This window comes from Ziziphus jujuba, chromosome 3 (genome assembly GCF_031755915.1).
Source record: "Ziziphus jujuba cultivar Dongzao chromosome 3, ASM3175591v1".
Classification (NCBI taxonomy): Eukaryota; Viridiplantae; Streptophyta; class Magnoliopsida; order Rosales; family Rhamnaceae; genus Ziziphus; species Ziziphus jujuba.
The window spans coordinates 8,519,201-8,539,755 of record NC_083381.1 but is presented as its reverse complement, the minus strand read 5'-3'; the positions used below and the strand labels follow the sequence as shown (position 1 = coordinate 8,539,755).

General features: G+C 35.1%; 1 protein-coding gene across 2 annotated transcripts; it reads left to right on the top strand.

Moving 5' to 3' along the window:
• The first annotated feature begins 9,785 nt into the window (after positions 1-9,785).
• Positions 9,786-13,800, top strand: LOC107422129 (MDIS1-interacting receptor like kinase 2-like). Of its 2 annotated transcripts, XR_009638256.1 has the most exons (4): positions 9,786-12,259; positions 12,627-13,049; positions 13,173-13,334; positions 13,456-13,800. XR_009638256.1 is itself a non-coding variant. In XM_060815564.1 (3 exons), the coding sequence occupies exons 1-2, from the start codon at positions 9,790-9,792 to the stop codon at positions 13,010-13,012; spliced, it is 2,856 nt and encodes a 951-aa protein (XP_060671547.1). In that variant the 5' UTR covers positions 9,786-9,789; the 3' UTR covers positions 13,013-13,049; positions 13,173-13,800. The 2 variants fall into 2 exon arrangements, 1 of the variants encoding a protein (XP_060671547.1); XM_060815564.1 differs by having other exon boundaries at positions 13,173-13,800.
• The last annotated feature ends 6,755 nt before the right edge of the window (positions 13,801-20,555 follow it).

Genomic DNA, 20,555 nt, shown 5'->3' with positions numbered 1-20,555 from the left:
TTCGTTCTCCTTTTCAACTGATGTGGGATCTCACAATATACTCCACAAGGAGAGAATCTAAGGAAAAATTAGTCTAATTTTGAAAAAGAAATGTAATCCTTTTTATTGAACAAACATTTCTTTTATATTCACCATTGAATCAAGACGAATAACAGCCCTTTCCAATCGATGTGGGACTTAACAAGCCTCCCCTCTTGAGGCCCAGCGTCCTTGCTGGCACATCGATCCGGGTCCGACTCGATACCATCTATGAAAGCCCAGACCACCCGCATGCAGATATTGTCCTCTTTGGACCTGGAAAATCCTCTTGCAACCCATCTCTCAAGGGTTTAAAACGCGTCTGCAAGGGAAAGGTGTCCACACGCTTATAAGCCATACTTCGTTCCCTTTTCCAACCGATGTGGGACTTGACATTTAGCCAATGCCATATCCTACATGCACTATGAATGTTGTCCTGCTATAATTCATAGAGACATAGCAAGTAAGGATGTTCTATTGGATAATGAATATGAAGCTCACATTTCTGACTTTGGTTCTGCTATAAGTTTAGATCCAAACACATCAAAATGGACTCCATTTGTAGGAATATTTGGATACGCGGCCACAGGTAAGTCTGCCATCAAAGTGGTTTTCCTTTAATAATTTAGAATAAATCTTTCGACTATTTTTTATTAATAGAGACCAATGATTTATTTAAGGAAAAAAATTAAAAATTAAAAGAATAAACAAAAACCTTTTTTTCCTTGGTCAGTATGCTATATTTTCGTGCTGGTGGATGTACCTATGCCAATTCATGTTTAGACTTTTCTTTTTTTTTCATATTTGGAACCAGTAAAGACATTCTCTAGCTCTACTACTCTGATTTTACCAAAGTTGAGAACTTTGGTTTCTATGCTTTTGCTTGACATGAAAGATTATCATTATTTAAAAAGTGGAGATAGTTTAAATGATTGGCTGCACTTGGCAAAACGTATCTCATTTTTGGAAAATATTTAACTTAAATGCATTTTGTTCTCTAAGCTTGCTTACACAATGAAAGTAAGTGAAAAGTGCGATATGTACTACTTTGGAGTTGTAATACTGGAACTGATCATGGGAAAACATCCAAGAGAACTTATCTTTAGCATCGACATTGTCATCATCAACACCAGCTGTTCATCAAATTCTGCTAAAGGATTTATTGGATCAACGTCTGTCTCCTCCAAAAAGGCAAGTAGCAGAGAAAGTTGTCTCCATTGTGAACATAGCATTTGCATGTCTGCATCCAAGTCCACAGTCTCGGCCAACTATGAAGCAAGTAGCTGATAAGCTATCAAATTCCTTACCATCTCTATCAGAGCCTCTTCATGCTATTACATTGAGGCAGCTGTTTGATCCCCCAACTTGGATATATTGAATGGTGGCAATCCATCCTTGTTTCATATTGTGTGTTTATATGTATTTTCTTTCGTTCAGTCACTTTATTGGATGTTTCTGTTCTTTTTTGTTTCAGCCTTGATCTAAAATTCCTTTGAATTTATAATGTGTCATGTATTTCGTCTCTTGGATACATCCCAGCCAACTTTGGTACCATCCAAGTCAAAGATGCTCTGTACCATTGCATCGTTGCAATGTTTAAAATTAGTTACGGTGTTTCCCTTTTTTTTTCATATTATCTATGAATGCAAATATTTAAGATCAAAACGGCAAAGAAAAATCAACAATAAACTGAATTACCAAGAACATTAATGAAGGACAACAAACAATCTAGGAAACAAAAAATACGGTAAAACTAGGAAAACCTAATTTAACTAGGAATGAGTTTTTTTTTTTTGTTTTTTTTTTTTGTTTTTTAATTTTAAAGATGCAGAACTTGTATGATGATAGAAGCAACTTTAACCTAATGCTAAAATTGTAGATTAACACAAAATCAAATAAAGCAAATAAAGATAGATCAAACCTGAACAAAATTTGGCTGTGATACCAAATGATACAAACCTAGGACGACCTGTGCCTAAACCCATATTATATTAGCCCGAATCTAATTTTTCTTCAAGTTCTAATGGTCCCTTGACCCCTAACCAACCTGTGATTTAAAACCTTAGTATAATGAAGATGCCACAACAGGTGATGGATATCCTATTGATAAGTCAAAACTAAAACACTCATTCACTAATGGTGTTTTAGGTGTTCAAAAGAATAAAGAGAAATTCAAATCTTACAAAATAAATTCTCAATATTATTAATGATATGTTCTTCCTAAAAAACAAGCCCTTAAAAAGGCTAGAAAAGTTACAAAATAAAACCCTAGAAACTAAGTCAAAACCGGCCAGCATTAGGAAACTAAAGTGTTGGTCGAAATTTACAACCTTTCCCAATCTTAATTTGATTAATTAATTCCTTTATTTGAATTAGGAATCAATTAATTTACTACCCAAAATAATAAAATTATAATTTTCCTAAAGTTATTTGTCCAATAAATAAACAAATAAAAACAAAAAATAAAGGTAACTAAAATACTATCTTTTTGACTAAGTTGATTTTGACCAATCTTTAATCAATTTAAGCTCCAAATCAGCTTCCATATGCCTTGTAGGATGCCAAATAGGATGATAATGAAGTCCCACATGTTGCCCTTGCTTGGATCAAAGAGAAAAAGCCAACTCAGCAAAATACAGTAAAGCCAGCAAGAAAAAACAATAAAAACTGGCCAATTTCTCTTTCATGTGCACAAGCCTTAAATGAGCAGCTTAGCTTTGGTCTTGACCAGTTCCCATGACTTCTTAATGATATCAAGTGAATTCAAGAAGATTTGACCCTATTTCTTGCTGCCCAGAATCTATAAATGCACCAAAACTTCTACCTGCGTCCATATCGGCTTTCACCACTTGTATACTTAAAACAGACCTTGTATCTTTGGGTATGTACAAGTCTTCTTGAGAATAAATTACTCCCTAGATAAAGGCAGAGAGGTTGTCCCTAAACCTCTTAGCTTGAGCCCTAGTGATATGCCACATCTTCATCCGTATCGGGTCAACACCCCAGGGGGTTGTCGGTTGTACTGGCGCGAGTGGATTCTCATCACAACCTGGCTGCCTTTATACAGGGAGTAATTAATTTTCAAAATAGATTGTCAATACCCAAAGATACAAGATCTGTTTTAAGCAACCAAGTGGTGGAGGCCGATACGGATCCGGGTAGCTGTTTTCGTGTAAATATGAACTCCGAGCAGCAAGAAACGGTTCCAACACTTCATGGATTCAATAAATATCTCTAATAGGTCATGCAATCAAGTCAAATTAGCTTCAAAGGTAATCAAAAAGGGCTTGTGCACATGAGAGAGACATTTGGCCCGTTTTGCTGTATTGCTTGCTGGCGTTATTGTATTTTGCTGAGTTGACATTTTCTCTTTGTTCAAATCAAAGGCAACGTGTTGGACTCCATGATAATCCTATTTGGAATCCTACATGGCATATGGAATCTGATTTGGAGCTTAAATTGGTCAAAGATTGGTCAATGATAGCTTAGTCAAAAAGTTAGTATTTTAGTTTTCTAATTTAATTTTGACTTTTTGTTTTAGGAAATTAGTCTTTTGTTTAGTTTCCATTTATTTATTTGCTGGAAAAATCAACTTAGGAAAGTTTATATTTTATTATTTTCTTTGTAAATTAATTAATTCCTAATTCAAAATAAATGAATTAATTAATCAAAATTAGTTTAGGAAAGGAGAGAGAAAATTCAACCAAGCTTGTTTCCTAATCCTATTGGCCAGTTTTGTCCTATCTTTTTAGGGTTTATTCTTTCATGTCTTGAACTTATTTAAGGGTTATTTTTCAATGAGAATGCAGCTGGAATATTTTACGAAAAATTAATTGTGAGATTGAATTTATCTGTGTTCTTTTTGAACACCTAAAACATTATTAGAGCGTGAGTGTTTTAGTTTTGACTTATCAATAGGATATCCATCACCTATTATGGTGTCTTCATTGTACCAAGATTTCTAATCAAAAGTTAGTTAGGGGTTAAGGTTAAGGTTTGCCATAAGAACTTAAACTTAATTGAGATTCGGGCTAATATAATACAGGTTTAGGCATGAGTCGACCTAGGTTCATAGCAGTATTGGCCTTTCTGGCTAGGTAAAGTCCAAACTCACATTTCTCCACTGGCTAGGAACTAGATCTAGATCCAGGTGGCATGTTGAGAACCAAGGCCAAAGCATTAGAGGTGGCCGAGAGTTCTAGTTGGTGCAAGCCTCCTAGATCGTACCTAATGTAGTGTAAGCTCCTCAAGCAACATCTTACTATAGTTGGTCCAAGCCTCCTAGATTGTACCTAATGTAGTGTAAGCTCCTCAAGCAACATCTTACGGTGTGCATCCCTCAGGCCTCATTAAATGGTAATGGAGGAAAGGTAGACTTTTAGCTCTATATCCTTCCACCTGCTTGGAGTTAAGTTTATGGTGAAGGGCATGCTAAGCAATATAGCCAAAACTTTAATAAAGGCCAAGAGTACTAGATCAACTATCATCAACATAAATAGAATTAACATAATGTCCAAAACTAGATGAACAATGACAATGATATGGATAAGAAGGTTGTTGAAACCATTGTCTGAGAAATGATTGGCCCCGCATTTAAAAAAGTTGGCCAATAATCTTATAGAAGGTCATACCTCAATGTTATTGATTAGATAAAGCTCCCAAGGACATTTAGGTTTCCTGAGCTCACCTTATTTTTTTTGGTGAAGAGAAACATTCCACGATGGAGTATATTGACCTCCATTATCTAGTGTGGAGAAGCTACGGTCATTGACTTTCTAAGGCTCCACCTGTTTGCTCATTCTCCAATAGGTTCGATATTCTCATGGTATATGATCTTGCAGTCAAAGTCAATCATTACCTGACAAGAATTCGAGTAGAAGTTCCATGATCAATTATTCATGATTGGGTTAGACATCTTTATGATCAATTTATCATGTCTATGACAAATGGATATGGAGTTGATCAAAAACTTCATTGCCCGATTTAAAAAAAAAAAAAAACAACGCTTAAATGTCATCTAGACATTACTATCAAAAGGGAGTTTGACAAGCTGGCTCAAGGAAAACTATTATAATTAAGGGTCAAATAGTGCGAACCTGTCAAGGAAAGTGTTTACAGTGTAGGTCACTAATAGACTACCTTATTGCAAAGGCTACCTAATTTCAAATACCACGTTTCCTAAGTGTAGAATGGTGATGACTCAAATATAAAGTAAACACTCTCCTAATAATCAAGGCTTTTTCAAAGTGTTTGGCTTCAAGTTTCAAAAAAGCCCTGAGATTAAGCATGCTCCATTGCATTCAATCTTACAATGGATGGCCTTCTAAAAAGTATGAACAAAAAACTCTATACCATTAGGAGTGCAGTGGATAAATTAAGAACAATAATAGTGGAGTAACAAAGTATGACATCTAATGGGTGGGGCATTACAAATGTTATCAAAGCTTGTATCCAAATGGAAGTGAGCCAGTATGGATGCTAGGTTATAAGGAGGTGGATTGTGAGGACTAAGGGTGAAATAATATGAGGCTAATAGGGTAAATATAGGCATATGTAGGGCACTGATAGGATACCTTACTTGCAAAGGCTACAAATGGTTATCGAGCATGTACTTGATAGGAAGTTTATCAACAAGGATGCTGGGCCTCAATGGGTTGAATTATGATAACCACAGGTAAAACAGTATGAAGCTATTATAGTAAATGTTGATGAGTTCAGGATATTGGCATGCTATCTTACTAGCAAGGGATTCAAATGGTACTAATGAATTACTTAATAGATAGAATGCTATAAGTCTTGCCTCTTTAGGAAATATAAATAGCCATTTCTCAAAAGCATCTCTAATCTTTACCTTAGATAGATTAATGTCCACCTTTTGATCAAGATCATAAGGTTATTTTTAAAGTAGTCATAAGCAAATCATATGACCCTTTGATGATCTAGCCTTGACTAGCCAAAGTTCAAAAAAAAAAAAAACAAAACAAAACAAAAAAAAAAAGGCTCCTTGTAAGCTCCTCACCTATGGAAAAAGAGAGAAATGGTATGGGTCAATGAAAAGTAGGCATTCCTTGCACCTTTAATCTTTCACCAAAGATTGCATATTCACCTTATAAAAGAAGATGGGCACACCATAAATGCTGAATTTTAACTTGGAAATTCCATTTGTGGTATGTTCTCTTCTCAATGTAAAAGAGCATGCCTTTTTCTTAGCTTCATGAGGCTTCATCTTCATGCCTCTAGCTTTTTTATCAAATTTTCAATATTTTGCAAATATTCTTCAAAAACCATAATTGAAGTTCTTCTTACAAAAATAGAACAAAATATATTTAAAATAACTAAGCACTTAAGAAATTAAACAAATAATTAAGCTAAGGTAACTAAATTAGTGAGCAAAAATGCTCACTAATCACATTTGTAGGAACATTAAAGGAGACCCAATGAAGACACAAGGAAAAACAATAAGTTTCCGAAATAAAAGATCACTCCATAAGAAGTTTCAGCAAGATGACCAACTGCAGGTTTGTAAACAGAGAATAAATGATGAAGAACATGTTGTATGTCCACATTCTCAACTCACCGATAATTTTAATAAATAATTTTATTTATGAGGAATTGGTTTAGAAGAAGCACTAGTCGTAGGCTTGTAAGACTGGCTACCTTCTACTTATGAATAATTTTATCCTATTCAAATCTTGGTTTTCGACTAGGCTTCTTTTTTCTAGTTGTTTTCCAAGATGGGTCTTAATCCAAGGGAATGAATTTCAAAGCATTTAGGTTGTGAGAAGAATCTGCAAAATCAACAAGCACTTAATTATTTGTGTCCTAATGGATACCTCTTAATTTTAATGCTACAGAGAGCTCCACCAGAATCCTTTTTATTTTAATAAATAATATTTTTATTCAACTTTGAATCAAAACAACAACTGGAAACCTTTTAATGCATTCTTTTTCAAAAAGTTTGCCACTAACTGGGCCATAAAAGCTCGTCTTTTATTTTGTTTGTCAAGGGTGGCTAACTATTTTCATTAAAAAGAAGTCATCACGCCTTGCTTTCCATCTTATAAGTAGAATACGATAATTAATCTAAATCAGATTCCACGGAAAAAACAAACATGCGGGTCTACTTTTGCAAAAGGCAGAACAAAGCTATCCTTCTTTGGCAACAAGGAAGAATCCCCACCCGTATCCGTTAAGAGATTTTCCAATCTTGAATATGAATTGTTGTTTATGAAATATAAAAATTGACAACATTTAAATTTGAATGCATAAATGTAGAATCAATTATCAAATTAATAGCTAACGGTAATGTGTTATTTATTCCTATTAATTAATTACATTTTTTTATGAAAATCTTTTCTGTTAAGAAATTAACTGTTTAAAAAAAATATTTTTTAAAAAACTTTGCAATATTAAACAGAGTCGTTAGAAAAAGACATTCACTTTAATAATGTCTAGGCCAATCAACTTGACATTACTATGAAAGAGTAATTATTTTGAAACACTATAGATATTACTTATGTGGCATGGTTATTTTCACAATTTGCATTTTTATTGGAGATACTCTAATATTATTATGTCAAGTACTAGCATATACATTAGCTTTTCACGTTATTAGTCTCCTGGTTTAAATTAAAAGCAATATATATTAACCTAAACTTAGAATTATCCATATACATTTGCCTAAAATAGGAATTTTGATATCATATTCATCTTCGTGGAAAACTATTATAATCATTTTTGAGTCATTGGGTTATTTTAAGAGATAAAAATTTTAAAATATATTTAAAATTTAGATTTACTTATTTGCCTGTCACTGATGATAAACACAAAGGGATCATGTTGATATGTCAAACATCATTGGATATATTTAATTACAGAGAAGTTTTTTTTGCAATGCAAAATAAATTCTATTCCCATAAAATTTTGAATCACCAAAATATCCCTATTTATATATTTATTTATTTATTTTTACTCTTTCTTCCGCATCCTCTCTGTCTTCCTCATTTCCCATTACTCTCTCTCTCTCTCTCTCTCTACTTTCTCACACTAATATTTTATAAACCTAATTAACTCCCAAAAACCACCATTAATATTTTTGTTCGATTAAGCAGAATAAGGGATGTGATACCTCAACGCATTAATTTTGTGTGTTTGATTTCAGAGATGGGTCTGATGCTCTGTGTGTGTGTGTGTGTGTGTGTCTGTATGATACAGAATGGAGTGGTTATACGGAGGGGAAGAGACGAAGTGTCCAAGGATACAGAGGAGGAGTCCGTATGTGTTAACTTCATCTTTCTGTCCAATAACTACCTGCCATATAACCATGAAAATTAATCAAATAATTAGGGATCTGAAGGGATGTGATACCTCAATCAATAAGAATATTATAGAAATTTAAAAATTATGAAACTATATAAAGTTTTTTTTTTTTCTATATTGCATTCAGCACTTCTCTTAATTATATATTGACTTTTATATTAAAAGTCTAATACGAAATGTAATGGGTGTTCATTAGTGATAGCAAATATAATTTTTATGAGATTTATAAGTTCATACAAGATTTATTTTATCCTTATAAAATTTTAATATTATACTATGCTTATATAATATTGCTAATACATTTTCAAATATCAGCTTTTAAGCAATTAAAAGCTGATAATAAAGGTGGATATCTTGCTTGGCGAATAACAGTCACCTGAATAAGTGTTACCCAAACTTGTGTCATTGCATTAAAATTCAATGAAAATTCAATATAAACAAAACTTAAAATAATAAAAGAAAAATAAAAAGGGGAAAAGGGAGATTGGCCTACCAATAGCAACACTATCAGTTGAATCTGAAAATAGGGCATTATATTTTGAAAATAAACAAAATTGTACAACAATCCACAGGATTGTGATCAATCTTCCGAAGAGAAAATAATAAAAAGAAAATATTTTTAATTAATTTATCTTGTTATATTTTGGAACAGATGGGTACAACTGACCGTGGTAGTGGTTTGTGTTTTCTTAGAAGTTTGGCACAGTGACATGTGATATATCTCCTCGGCAACGTCGTTTGCGACATTTTGGTGAATGTTAAATTAAATTAATTGCAGAACTGGTTATTGTGAGTGCTGATGACTTGCTCCCTGGCATTTATAAATAAATAAAAAATAAAAAAATAAAAAATAAAGGACTTGGTCCCTGGCAAAAGTTTAAAAAACGACATTTTTTCATCTCTTTGTCAAAAAGCTATCAGCCATGGAAACCTTAATAAAACATATTTTTCTAAAAGGACCAATCATTTCATTTGCAGAAAGGAAGACCAATCAAGTCAAGCTTATGGCTTTCCAATTGTTGAATCGTTCTTTAAGAAGTCTCAAAAAGCATATCTAAAAAATATTATCCCGTGTTAATAATTCCATGTCGGAGTTCAAACAAGCTACAAAAGTCGAAAAAGAAAATAATAATAATAATAATAATAATAATAATATCTAAAGAGAGCAGTAATCTAAAAGAAACTTTTTTTTTTCCTGCTATTTATTTATTTATTATAATTTTTTGAAACCGCTAATGTAGATTCTCAGGAATAATTATTAAATTATGTTCTTCAATGAATAACATTAACAATTATTTCTTTCCAATAAAGATCTGCAAAGGAAAAGAAAAATCAATATATATAGTAGCAAAGTTTGCAATTGGTATCACCACAAGCTCTCTCTCTCTCTCCCCCTCTCCCTGTCCCTCTCTCTCTATATATATATATATATATATGTATTCAGGCAAGACCATGAACCTTGTGCTTTTAAGCTTCTTTAAGGTCATTCTACTTTTTGGTTGTTCCTTTAATAATTCTCAGCAGGAACCAAGTAGAGAAGCTGATGCACTTCTCAAATGGAAGGGCAGCCTTGATATTAATCCAACTACACATCCTCTTCTCTCGTCTTGGACTCACAATCATCTCAATAATACCTCCTGCTGCCACTGGTTTGGTATCATTTGTAATAAGTTTGGATTTGTCATCAAGATTAATCTCACAGATAGTAATCTTAAAGGTACGCTTCAAAATTTCAACTTCTCATCATTTCCAAGCTTACTTGCCTTTGACCTATATAACAACTCCCTTTATGGAAGTATCCCCTCCCATATTTCCACACTTTCCAGACTCACCTACCTTGACATCTCTAGAAATCATATTTCTGGAAACATCCCATCACAAATATGCTTTTTGACAAGTTTGCGTATCCTTTATTTGGAAAGGAATTATTTAAACGGCACTATACCGCCTGAAATTGGCATGCTGATATCTCTTGAGGTGTTTTATGCTTATGGTAACAATCTTTCAGGATCAATTCCTATTTCTATTGGAAATCTGAGCAACTTAACCGAGCTAAGTCTTCATGGAAACAAAATAATTGGATCCATCCCTCATGAGATTGGAAAGCTTAAATTGCTCCGTGAACTTCATCTGTATGAAAATGATCTCACTGGATCAGTTCCTGCATCCATTGGGAATCTTAGCTCCCTCACCTTCATCACTTTGTTCACTAACATAATTACAGGAGTCATTCCTTCACATATATTCAACAACCTTACAAATCTAGAAGATTTCGAAGTAGGAGACAACTTCTTGTCTGGTTATCTTCCAGAAAATATTTGTCTCAGTGGGAAGCTAACATGGTTTACAGCGTATGGTAACTACTTCAAAGGTTCCATTCCACAAAGCATGAGAAATTGCACTTCTTTATTCCGTGTTGACCTTCAAGGGAATGAACTGACAGGAAATATATCAGAACAGTTTGGAGTATACCCAAACCTGGAATATATGGACTTAAGCAGCAACAATTTTTTTGGTAAACTTGCTGGAAATTGGGGAGAGTGTCCAAAACTCAATGTGCTAACAATCTATGACAATATGGTTTCTGGCATGCTACCTCCAGAACTCGGGAAAGCTACTCAGTTGCACATACTTGACCTCTCCAACAATCTTCTTGTAGGGAAAATTCCTAAGGAATTGGGACGTTTAAAATCATTGTACAATCTCTTTCTCAACAACAATAAACTTTCCGGAAAAGTTCCAGCAGAAATTGGAATGTTATTTAACCTTGAATCGCTTGACCTTACAGCAAACCGATTGAGTGGACCAATTCCCGTACATTTGGAACAATGTTCAAAACTAAGGGAACTGTATTTAGGAGACAACATATTCAGTGGGATTATTCCTTTTCAGATTGCAAAGGTTCGCTCTCTTCGAAATGTTGATTTAAGTCAGAATATGCTTATAGGAGAGTTGCCTCCAGAGCTTGGAAATTTGATTCTCTTAGAAACACTCAACCTCTCCCATAACAAGCTCTCTGGCGCATTGCCATCTACGTTTCAACAACTAATAAGTTTGACATCTGTTGATGTATCATACAATGAGTTGAAAGGTCCTCTCCCCAACATCAAGGCCTTCATTGAGGCCCCAATTGAAGCACTGGAACATAATAAAGGGTTGTGTGGAAAAAACACAAATTTGAAGCCTTGCCACACATCTAAAGAGAATAGGAGTAAAATTTTAGTCATGGTGTCTATATCTTGTACTCTTGTTCCGCTATTGATCATTGTTGGAGTGCTTCTTATTTACAAAAAAAGGGAAAGGAACACACATGAGCAAGGGCTAATACAAATGACTGTAACTTTCTTTGAACCATGCGGTCACGACGGGAAGAGAGTTCATGAAGAAATAGTTGAAGCCACAGAAAACTTTGACTCCAAATATTGTATTGGAGTTGGCGGATATGGAAGTGTCTACAAAACACTGTTGTCAACTGGTCAACTTGTTGCTGTAAAAAAATTCCATGAGAATGGAGGAGTAGCTAGTAAGGAAGCTTTTGAAAGTGAGATTAGTCTGTTGACAAGAGCACGCCACCGAAATATTGTTAAGCTTTATGGATTTTGTTCACATACAAGACACTCGTATTTGGTTTATGAGTACTTGGAAGGGGGAAGCTTAGCGAAGATATTGATAGATAATGTCGAAGCAGTGGAGTTGGAGTGGAGCAAGAGATTAAATGTTGTGAAAGGTTTAGCAAATGCCATATCCTATATGCACTATGAATGTTGTCCTGCTATAATTCATAGAGACATAGCAAGTAAGAATGTTCTTTTGGATGATGAATATGAAGCTCATATTTCTGACTTTGGTTCTGCAATAAGTTTAGATCCAAACATATCAAATTGGACTCCATTTGCAGGAACCTTTGGATACTCTGCCCCAGGTAAGTCTCCCATCAAAGTGGCTTTCCTTTAATAATTTAGAATACATCTTTTGGCTATTTTTAGTAATATAGATGACTGATTTATTTAAGGTGGGGGGGAACTTTTTTTTTTTTGGGTCAGTATTCTATATTTTCTTGCTGGAAATGTACCTGTGCCAATTCATGTTTAGGCTTTTTTTACCTTTTTTTTCTCTAGCTCTACTATTCTGTTATTGCTGAAGTTGAGAAATTTGGTTTCTATGCCTTTGCTTGACATGAAAGATTATCATCAATTAACAAGTGAAAATGGTTTAATTAATTGGGTGAAATTGGCAAAACTTATCTCATTTCTGGAAAATATTTAACTTAAAATGCTTTTTGTTATCAGAGCTTGCTTACACAATGGAAGTAAATGAAAAGTGCGATGTGTACAGCTTTGGGGTTGTAGTATTGGAGCTGATCATGGGAAAACATCCAGGAGATCTTATCTTGTCTCTGTCAGCATCAACATCGTCATCATCAACACCAGCTGTTCATCAAATTCTGCTAAAGGATTTATTGGATCAACGTCTGTCTCCTCCAAAAAGGCAAGTAGCAGAGAAAGTTGTCTCCATTGTGAACATAGCATTTGCATGTCTGCAACCAAGTCCACAATCTCGGCCAACTATGAAGCAAGTAGCTGATAAGCTATCAACTTCCTTACCATCGTTATCTGAGCCTCTTCATGCTATTACATTGAGGCAGCTGCTTGATCCCCCGACTTGGATATACTGAATGGTTGCAATCCATCCTTGTTTCATATTGTGTGTTTGTATGTATTTTCTTTCGCTCTGTCACTTTGTTGGATGTTTCTTTTCTTTTTGTTTTGGCCTTTATCTAAAATTCCTTTCAATTTATAATGTGTCATGCATTTTTATGATTGATTTGATTATAGGAAAGCATCCAAGGGATCTGATCTCGTCTCTATCAGCATCATCATTATCATCACCACCAGTTGTTCATTGAATCACAGCCTCTCACATTCAAATTATCAAATGCTAGCATTGGGTTTTATGCATACAAGTCCATGGTCTCAGCCAACTTTGGTACCATCCAAGTTAGTGCCGCTCTGTATAATTTTGTAATGTTTGAAATTAGTTGCAGTGTTTCCTTTTTTACATATTATCTATGTGTTTGTGTTAATTTGGGATCTTTTTCTCTGTTGCAACATGTCTCAGTGCGTCAACAAATAGTTCAATGGAGTAACTACATTACAAGTATGTTTACTTCCTAGTGAATTTGTTTGTATATGCTCTATGCTTAATCCAAATCCCTCAGTTTTCTTTCACTCTGTCATTGAACATATATCTTGTTTCTATTTCACTTTTACACGTTTCAGACCTGGGTTCTTAAATTAATTATCAAGATCTTTACGAGTAGAACGGTTAATTTCCTAAAACGCATTTTCAGTTGGGGGTATGCGAATTTTCAACCAAAGGACAGGTAGACAGTAAAGGCAGAGCTCAAGAATATTTTAGCATAAGTGCTTAGAATTGTCTGATATTGAACAAAATAGATATTACCTTGCAAAACCTTTTTTTTTTTTTTTTTTCGAAGGTAACTTGCCTTTAGAAACACGTATTACATTTTTTAAAATACTTTGATTTGTCATAAAATTATTTCTGATATTTCTCAAGCTGCATCAAAATGGAAATAAATAATTTTCTAAAAAAAAGATCTGTCATTCTACTCCTCCTGTTTTTAATCAATTGGTGGTGCATTCCCTCATACAGCAGTTCTCTTAGAAAACATAATTCATATTAACGGCCAGCAGAATAAGAGAAGTTGGCAGTCAAATCAGGGACAAGGACAGCTTGGTGGTAGTGGGCAACACTCCTTTTGAACATGACATGATGTTATTTCTGCTAAAACATTATAGCCAAGCTCATCAAATTGGACTTTGTTTGCAGGAACGAGGAAATCAAATTGGTAAGCTTTCCATCAATGTGATTCCTTTATTAACAATCCAGACTGCATCTTTAATTTGGTTCTCTTCGGTAATCAGGAAATCTCATGTTCTGTTAGTTCCATCCAAAATTATTCGAACAATGGAAATAATAATTTTATTTTTGCTAAAACAAGAACTAAAAAATTTCTAGAAAATTGGAAGAGATTTACATAGCTAAGGGATTTAAGACCAAATCATGGTTTTTTTTTTTTTTTTTTTAACCTACTGTTTTCTTTTTTTGTTTCCTCTTTTTTTTTTTAATTTTAATTTTATTTTTTTATTTATTTTTTTGTAAATAGCTTCATTGATAGATTTCTTGATGAGACATGAGAACCAAATCATGGTCATTGTACTTTGTGCATATTCACTATATGTACATCAGAGAGATTTCTTCTGTAGTACGCTCAATTAAGGCCTCTAAATACATAAATAGAACAAGGTTGAATAGAGTTTAATATAATGATTGTGACCCAAAAAATATACTTGACGTATTTACAATTGGCATATATAAAGTATCTCACAGTTGGAAGATTGATCTCTGTTATAACAATAGAAGTAAACATCTTCGAGATCTCAAACTGTCGCTGTTGCCATCACCATTACCGGCTTTTGATGTTCTACCTACGGATATATTGGATCAACGTCTCTCACCACCAAGGAGGCAAATAGCAGACCAAGTGGTCTCCATTTCAGAGACAGCATTTTCAAGCCTGCAACCAAGTCCATAGTCTTGGCCAGATGGGAAGCAACTATCTCACAAGCTGTTTGATTACCCAACATGGACTTCCTAACAGCTACAATTCATTCTGTTGAATAAATTAATATTTGTGGACTTGGCATAATCAATTACTCACTTACAGGGCCTATTTATGTCATTAATGGTACTGGCTTATTTTATTATTTTGTAGTAGGGCCCTTGGTCACACACTCTCTATAAGACTCCAGTTGGCCCATTGGACTGGAGGACCAACTCTCTTTATAAGCCCATTGACTTACCCATATTTTTCTACTATTATTATATTATTAAATTATTAGTATTTTGTGTGTGTTAAAATTAATGGGTAAGTGTGACTTGCAGAGACTATAAAAGGTCTAGGGCAAGCAAATAAACATATGCCATACGGTATTTTGATATTAGGGTTTTCAGAGATCTGAGAGTGGTTTGGGAGTAGTGTGTCCATAGGCACTACTTTACGTTATTTCTATTTTGCAGGATTAAAGATCTAATTTATCAATGGCTGCCTTTGGAGGTTAGTAATTTATGATTTATGGAATTTATTATGTATATTTAGATCCATAAAATTTCTAACAATTGGTATCAGAACATGGTTAATATACATAATAAATTATTTTGAAATTTGTTGTTATATTCATATGCGGCCACTGAACTTTTATCGTGTATATTGATGACATGATATTTATTTTATAATTATTCTCTCGTCCTTGTGATTCTGCTATTACATGCTTGTTTTCTGAAATCCAATATGTGATATTCATCTGTGTTTGCGGCTTGTTTGGAGATCCAAATTTTAAGGATGGAATTTTATTGATTAATTTCTCTTCTCTTGTGCAATAATGGGTTTGTGCAAATTATGTGAATTTTTGTTTTAGTTCGAATTAAGACCTGGGTATGGTGAAAAATTCTTCTTTATTGTGTTTTATATTGTTTATTATTTCTAATTGGATCTGAAAATCCTTAAAAAAAAAAATTGTAAATATTAGGCGTGTATTTGTTTTCCAAAATTTTGGGGAAAATTTGTTTTGTATGAATTTATGATCTGGGTTAACTTGGAAATTGTTTTTCAGTTTGAATGGAGTGAATTAGATTAATCAATTTGGTTCAAAACCTTGTAAAAACTGTTGATTTTGAAACTTCCATGGCCGAATATAAACCTCGCTTGGATGTTTATTTTGGGTTGATTTTGAATCAAATTGATTTATGGGAAACGTTGCCCAAGGGAAGACGAAACTAACGCCGTCGGTATCATCGGAAACGGTGGCCGGAACGGTGAGATATGGCCGGGTAAGACTAGCGAGTCGCGTGACCCGTTTGGACTGGAACCGGGTCACCGGTGACCCGTTTTGGTGAAGAAGAAGGCGTGAACGACGTGCCGTTTGGGCTGACTGCTGACGTCATCTGCTGACGTCAACAAACGACGTGTCGTGCTGACATCAGCAGATGATGTCAGCAGACCAAAAAAAAAAACTTATTTTTTTTATTGATTTATTTGTTGTTTATTTATTAATTAATTTAGTGATTCAATTGTTCAATTTATTTATTTATTGTTTGTTTATTTGTTTAATTATCACATTCCAATTTTATTAAATTAAATTAAATATTTGTGATTGGAAAATTGGATTGTGTGAGCTTACCCAAAGTGACTTTGTGCCTAGTTGGTATAGTAGTGTGGGATTTTAGGTACTCACCTGTCGTGAGACTTATTTTATCTGCATTATGTGTACCAATGTAATGTATATTGGTATAGTGGATGGGATGTTTTGTATTTGCCTATTTCATGAAATTGCCAATATGTTATTTTTTTCCCACTTATTAACCAGGGTCTATACGGGTATTTAAGCTACCCTGTCGGTAGTTCTAGTTGCTTTGTATGACGCCTGGAATGGCAGTGGAAGTTAATTAAATGCCATGTATTGCAGGTTCTAAGTTGCCATGTCGGTGATTCAGTTCAATGCATTTGATTGTGGTTATTTGGTTGACTGTCCCTGGCCCACGTAAGGGTATCTTTAGTGCTACAAAGACCCTAAACGATATTTATGTTTGTGTTTTTGTGTTGAGGGGCTGGAAAATAGTAATTGAATTGTCTTAAATTTTTTGAATGTCTTGTTGTTTACTATTTTTACAGCTAGTAGCACCCCAAACCTTCTGCCCATGACTACCATGATGAAATTGGATGGGATAAATTATCAGAAGTGAAAAAAACCTTGGTTATGAATTTGACATTTATGAAATTGGATTTGGCTTTGGAAATAGATTCACCCAAGATACCAACTAATGATAGTAGTGTAGTAATTAGGAAACTTTATTAGGATTGGAAGCATTCTAATAAGTGCTGCATCATGATGATGGAGAATTACATGAATGAAGCTATATATACTAATATTCCTAAGGTTGATGTAGCAAAGGAACTTCTTGAGGAGACAGGAAAGAAATTTATCAAATTTGATATGAATGAGAAGCATTATTATTTAGACCTTTTGAATAATACTACGTATGATGATGCTTATCAGATAGGAGAAAGGAAAGAGTACTTCAATGGAAGGTGTGGCTATTGTAATAAAGTTGGACACAAGAAGATAGATTGTTGGACCTTAAAGGGAAAGCAAGAGAAGAAAGGGGATGATAAGCCGAAGGGGCCCAACCAATCTTGAGCAGCATGTTTATATGGGAGATAGCTCAAGAGTGAAGGTGGACATTGTGGGAACAATCAAGTTAAAGCTTGCCACTAGATATGTTTTGGAGTTGTAAGAAGTTTCTTATGTACCTTCAATAAGAAGAAACTTGTTATCTATTTCTGTTTTGGATAGTCAAGGTTATAGTTTTTTGTTTGGAAATAACAAAGTTGAATTATTTCATGATGGTAAAGTTGTTGGTTTTGGAACTTTATGTGGAAATTTATATAAGCTTAATTTATTTAATAATTGTCTCAATTTCTCTGTTAATTCTGTTGTTGCTCCTATTGTTGCTTCCAAACGCCCAAAAGTTAATGATAATTCCTCAATGTTATGGCATAAACGTTTGGGACATATTTCTAGGCACAGAATGGAAAGGTTAGTAAAGGATGGGATACTTCCTAATCTTGATTTCTCTAATCTGTTGACTTGTGTTGAATGTGTGAAAGGGAAGTTAACTGCCAAGGTAAGAAAGGATAAGTTAGCTAGGTGTGGAGATGTTTTGGAGTTAATCCACACTGACATATGTGGACCTTTTACACCAAATGCTTTGGGTGGTTATAGATATTTAATTACCTTCATCGATGATTACTCTCATTATGGACATGTTGAGCTTATTCGTGAGAAGTCAGATTCTTTAGTTGCCTTTAAAGAGTTTAAGGTAAAGATGGAGCTTCAAAAGAATAAGAAAATAAAAGCTGTAAGTTCTGATAGAGGTGGTGAGTTTTATGGTAGATATGATGAGACTGGAAGGAACCCAGGGCCTTTTGCTATTTATTTGTGTGAGTGTGGCATTGATGCGCAATATACGATGCCTGGTACACCTCAGCAAAATGGCATAGCTGAGAGAAGGAATAGAACTTTGTTGGATATGGTGCGGTCTATGTTGGCAAATTCTAGGCTGCCAGATTATTTGTGGGGAGAGACTTTAAGGACGGCTGCTTATATTTTGAATCAAGTTCTAAGTAAATCTGTTTCTAAGACTCCTTTTGAGTTGTGGTCAGGGAGAAAGCCTAATTTGCATCATTTTCGAATATGGGGTTGCAAAGCTGAAGTAAGGATTTATAAACCATTAGTGGATATTTTGTTGGCTATTGTATAGGATCTAGGGGTTCAAGATTCTTTTATCCTTTTCACACCACCAGGATCGTGGAATCAGACAGGACCATTTATTTTGAAGATGATTTTGGGTTTGATGATAGTAATGGTCCAAAGAAATCTCAATTTAGAGAAGAAAGTGTTTTCATTCCCAGTATAGTTGTTCCTGATAGAGATATTGTTGATCCAGTAGTTGATGAACCAGTAGTTGGTCAGACTGAACTCATTGTTGAAGAGCAGGATATTCCAGCTATTACAGATGCTGATGTACCTTTGAGGAGGTCACAAAGGATTAGGAGATCAGCTATTCCTTATGACTATGAGGTTTACTTGCAGGAGCATGAGTTTGACATAAGTGATGATTCAAATCCAGTCACTTATGAGGAAGCCATAACCAGTTCACACTCAAACTTTTGCTTGGATGCAATGGAAGATGAAATGAAATCCATGGCATCAAATGGTGTTTAGGATTTGTGTAACGGCCCAGTCCACCCGCATCAAGATATTGTCCTCTTTGGCCCAGGATTCACTCCCTCTCTCCCCCCTGGCCTCAAGGTTTTGTCAAAACGCGTCTTAATGGTTAGGGGTCCCACCCCTACACCTGCCAGTCCCACTGGCCCGGGGCTCCCAGGCCCAATCAAGATATTGTCCGCTTTGGGGTATTCCAGGCCGTAGCCCCCCTCACAGTTTTACTTTCGCAGCGGAAGCTGGAAACGCGTCTTAAAGGGAGAGGTGTCCACAGCCTTATAAAGACCGCTTCGTGCCCCTCTCCAACCGATGTGGGATGTTACAATCCTCCCCCCTTGGGGCCCAGCGTCCTTGCTGGCACACCGATCCGGGTACTGGCTCTGATACCACTGTAACGGCCCAGTCCACCCACATCAAAATATTGTCCTCTTTGGCCCAGAGTTCACTCCCTCTCTCCCCCTTGGCCTCAAGATTTTGTCAAAACGCATCTTAATGGTTAGGGGTCCCACCCCTACACCTGCCAGTCCCACTGGCCCGGGCCTCCCAGGCCCAATCAAGATATTATCCGCTTTGGGATATTCCAGGCCGTAGCCCCCCTCACGGTTTTACTTTCGCAGCGGAAGCTGGAAACGCGTCTTGAAGGGAGAGGTGTCCACAGCCTTATAAAGACCGCTTCGTGCCCCTCTCCAACCGATGTGGGATGTTACAATTTGGTTGAGTTACCATTGGGTAGCAAGCCTATAGGGTGCAAATGGGTCTTTAAGACTAAAAGAGACTCCAATGGTCAAGCAGAGAGGTATAAGGCTAGACTTGTAGCCAAAAGATTTAGCCAGAAGGAAAGAATTGATTACATAGAGACATTCTCTCCTGTATCCACAATGTATTCTTTTAGAATCATTATGGCAATTGTGGCACATTATGACCTAGAGTTGCATCAAATGGATGTCAGAACTGCTTTTCTGAATGGTGATTTATATGAGGATGTATATATGGTTCAACCAGTTGGTTTCCAACAAACAGGGAATGGTAATTTGGTTTGTAAGCTTAAGAAAGCTATTTATGGTCTTAAGCAAGCTTCGAGACAATGGTATCTTAAGTTTGATGAGGTTGTCACCAAAAATGGCTTTAAGGAGAATGTTGTTGATAGATGCATATATATGAAGGTCAGTGGGAGCAGTTTTATATTTCTAGTGTTGTATGTTGATGACATACTTTTGGCTACTAATGACACTGACCTATTAACTGAGATAAAGCAGATGTTGTGCAACCATTTTTATATGAAAGATCTTGGTGAGGCTTCTTTTGTTTTGGGCATCAAGATTGTTCGAGATAGAACTAATTATGTATTGCAAT

Bases quoted from the DNA above. Each gene is read 5' to 3' on its own strand.
- LOC107422129 (XM_060815564.1), top strand. From the start codon at position 9,790: ATGAACCTTGTGCTTTTAAGCTTCTTTAAGGTCATTCTACTTTTTGGT. The intron at 12,260-12,626 runs GTAAGTCTCCCA...TTTTGTTATCAG, and splicing joins CTTTGGATACTCTGCCCCAG to AGCTTGCTTACACAATGGAA.